This window comes from Bidens hawaiensis, unplaced genomic scaffold, assembly GCF_021521415.1.
Source record: "Bidens hawaiensis isolate Kalapana, Puna unplaced genomic scaffold, B.hawaiensis_p1.1 tig00032103_1, whole genome shotgun sequence".
Lineage (NCBI taxonomy): Eukaryota > Viridiplantae > Streptophyta > Magnoliopsida > Asterales > Asteraceae > Bidens > Bidens hawaiensis.
Window position 1 is genome coordinate 1 of NW_027495446.1, and position 3041 is coordinate 3041.

The window sequence follows — 3041 nt, forward strand, 5'->3', positions numbered from 1 at the left end:
GAGAAATAAAAAAGGATGATGAATTGCTCGCGGTTCTTGAAAAGGCGAAAAATGATAACACGTGGTTGTGGTTGATTTCTACCGAACCGCGTGCGGTAGTTGCAAGTATATTGAACAGGGTTTTGCTAAATTGTGCAAAGGGTCTGGTGATGAAGAGGCTGCAGTCATCTTCTTAAAGCATAATGTGAGTTTTGTTCATCAAAATATGCATACAGACAGCATAGTTAGTTATGTTTAAATCAGTTGAGATAACTTATTTAGTTAACTGATTTTTAGGATTCAGTTAGTTAGCTTCTCAACTAACCGAATTCGGTTAAACTAATTCAATTATTTCAATTTTCAACTGATTTTGATTCAATGAGACCTTAGTTGACTTATGATAGTCAAACAAACTAGTTTTAAGCTTCCAGATTAAAATACATGATTATGACTCAAAATGGTGCAGGTGATGGATGAATATGATGAGCAATCAGAAATAGCAGAGCGGCTTCGAATCAAGGTATAATGTTTAATATGTACAATTATTTGTACAGATTTTGAGTTTGTTTTGATGGAATATACAGACGGTGCCTCTTTTTTCATTTCTATAAAAATGGGATGCTATTGGAAGCTTTTCTACCCGAGATAAGGAACGGATAAAAGCAGCTATAGAGAAATACACAGCATCTGCTACTGCAAACCGCTTAGGGCGTTCTGGTAATATGGTTAAACTTTGCATTTGGAGATAATAGTTAGATATACTTAGCATGGTGTTATATATTTAATTCAGTCCATGCTGCATTGTATACCTATTTTGTGGGCTACAAAATAGAGGGAGAAAAATGAGACAGTTGATATGAATGAATAATAACATGTTTTGTTAGAAGAAAAATCAAATAAATATTTGTTCTTCAACTTCATTGAACTAGTATTTGTGCAGTAATATCTATTATTTTGGTTTGTGACTTTGTACTTTCAGGTTATCTTAAAACAATTCATCATTTCTTGTTATGGAAAGGTTTCTGTCTGAATTTATGTTTATTTCTTAGCGGATTTGTAATCAGCAAGTTTTTTTTATGTGAAAGCTTGTAAATAAAGAACAGATAATTCAGAAAACTGAGATTATTATTTAGTAATTGGTGAGAAATAGAGTGTATACTAGTCATGTAACATTAAAAAAAACGAAAAAGAAAAAGAAAATTTTCTTATCTTCCACTCTACTGTAGGGCATTAGTGTTAAGAAAACGTTAAACCGACCGGACATCCAAAACAAGTTGGTCGGTTTGAGATCCAAACAGTTTGGTTTTCACAATTTGGCGGTCTAACAGTTTGGTCTGGTTTGAAATTTGGAATAAATTGTTATGGATATGTATGTTAGTCATGACCCGTCTTATCAATTTTCTGAGCATGCCAAAAAAATCAAAAAAAAATCATATCCTTCTTAGCATAAAAGTTAAATACAGATACGAAAGATAAGAACTTTGACCATACATTCTAATCCTGTGTATGACAGGAAAACAAACCGTTAATGCTGCCATTTAACACAAACTAACAAGATAAAATAGTACAATCAAACAAATACATAAGTTAGCATATATATTTACTGAGCAGGTCATTTTTCATCTCTTTTGTTCAGTAACCTGAATCCCTGGCCCATAAAGCAAACGACAACGGTCACAGAATGAACCAACTAGTCGAGAAGACACTTCCTTAAATAACACAGATGCCATCTGTGTAAAACACACACAAATGTTTATTAAATGGTGAAAAAGTAACATATAAAATGTCCAACTGTACAAAGTCAACTAGTTGACTACTTACCTGTGAATAAAATGGTGACTGAAACTTAAAATCCAAAAGAAAATGGAGGTCACACGTCCCCGGAGTAGGTCCTGGGTGGAACTCCCAGATGTTTACTAAATGATCAAAAAGTTTACTTTGTGAAGAAGTTGTCTGAAACAAGAAATAAGACTTTAAAAACATGTAATGTTATTGAAAAAAAACCAAAAATAAAGAAAATATGTTATCTTTATCGATTTGTGTTTGACCAATTTGACATGAGACACATAGCTTTCAACAAGAAACTTAAAACCGATTTCCAGCTCAGCATCAAACGAACCATCAGGATGACGCTTAATTATGTCGGATCGTTTACACCACGGAAGAAAATCCTGATACATGTCAACTGCAGCAACCACTGCATACATCTGTTCTGGTGAATACCTAAAGAACAAAGCGGCTATCATTATACCGATAACACTAACAAGTTAATTTATAATTAATTTGATTATTATTATTATTATTATTATTATCACCCTAAAATACGCTTCTCCTCGTGAACTTTTGATACAGCCGCACCCCCTTGATCTTCATCACTGAAACCGAGAAATCCTCTCCTTTGATCAAAACCACTGAAATGTGTGTTTTGCAAACACACGGGACCAGCCTCGTGACTACTACCATATGCAATGCTTTTATAAAACCGATTCCGAACATAAGTTTCCAGTTTAGGTTTGTTTTGTGGACATTTAATTAACTGTCTACCACCATTCTTGCACGTAAACAACTGCCTGATGGCCCTTGAACTCGACACTAGCAATGCCATTAATCTGAAAATAAAACATAGATTGTCAAATACATCTAATTTCCTAAAATAATAAGCAAAAACCTAGCGTCAGAAAAAGTAAAATGAATGAGGATGAAAATATAGGCAGCATTATCATTCCATATATAACCTAAAACAACAGGCGTCGGGGAAATATCTTAATCGGATAAAACTCATTGAAATGAAGAAGTTGATATGTGAATTTTCATGCACCGGAGAGTAAGCAGTTTCGCTAATAAGCACAAGCACACACTCCGCAACTCCTGACTTGTTTAATGTATGTTGTGATTTACATCATATCTAACAATGCATAATATACATAGTTTTTGTACCGAATACCAAATCTGTGAATATGGCAAACGAATTGAATAACGGCAACGAATTTCATGTGGGTGGCGAAATGAAAAGAAAATAATCGATTACCTATAAAAATGTGATCGAATTCAAACACAGGCAC

The 3041-nt window shown here is 33.8% G+C and overlaps 1 protein-coding gene and 1 pseudogene across 2 annotated transcripts; one reads left to right on the forward strand and one right to left on the reverse strand.

Annotated features, from left to right (window-relative positions):
* The first annotated feature begins 8 nt into the window (after nt 1-8).
* On the forward strand, nt 9-899 carry LOC143583024 (thioredoxin-like 4, chloroplastic; annotated as a pseudogene). The gene is made up of 3 exons (XR_013144081.1): nt 9-184; nt 446-499; nt 564-899. The product of XR_013144081.1 is annotated as a thioredoxin-like 4, chloroplastic (transcript).
* Nucleotides 900-1598: 699 nt separating this feature from the next.
* Nucleotides 1599-2584, reverse strand: LOC143583023 (uncharacterized). The gene is made up of 4 exons (XM_077065453.1): nt 2295-2584; nt 2002-2202; nt 1801-1927; nt 1599-1709 (listed from the first exon to the last, which is right to left on the reverse strand). Exons 1-4 carry the CDS (start codon nt 2582-2584, stop codon nt 1599-1601), a joined length of 729 nt encoding a protein of 242 aa, XP_076921568.1.
* Nucleotides 2585-3041: the final 457 nt, after the last annotated feature.

Coding starts and splice junctions, on each gene's coding strand:
- LOC143583023 (XM_077065453.1), bottom strand. CDS start 2,584: ATGGCATTGCTAGTGTCGAGTTCAAGGGCCATCAGGCAGTTGTTTACG. Junction 2,203..2,294: donor GAGGAGAAGCGTATTTTAGG/GTGATAATAATA, acceptor TTTGTTCTTTAG/GTATTCACCAGAACAGATGT. Junction 1,928..2,001: donor CACAAATCGATAAAGATAAC/ATATTTTCTTTA, acceptor GTTTCAGACAAC/TTCTTCACAAAGTAAACTTT.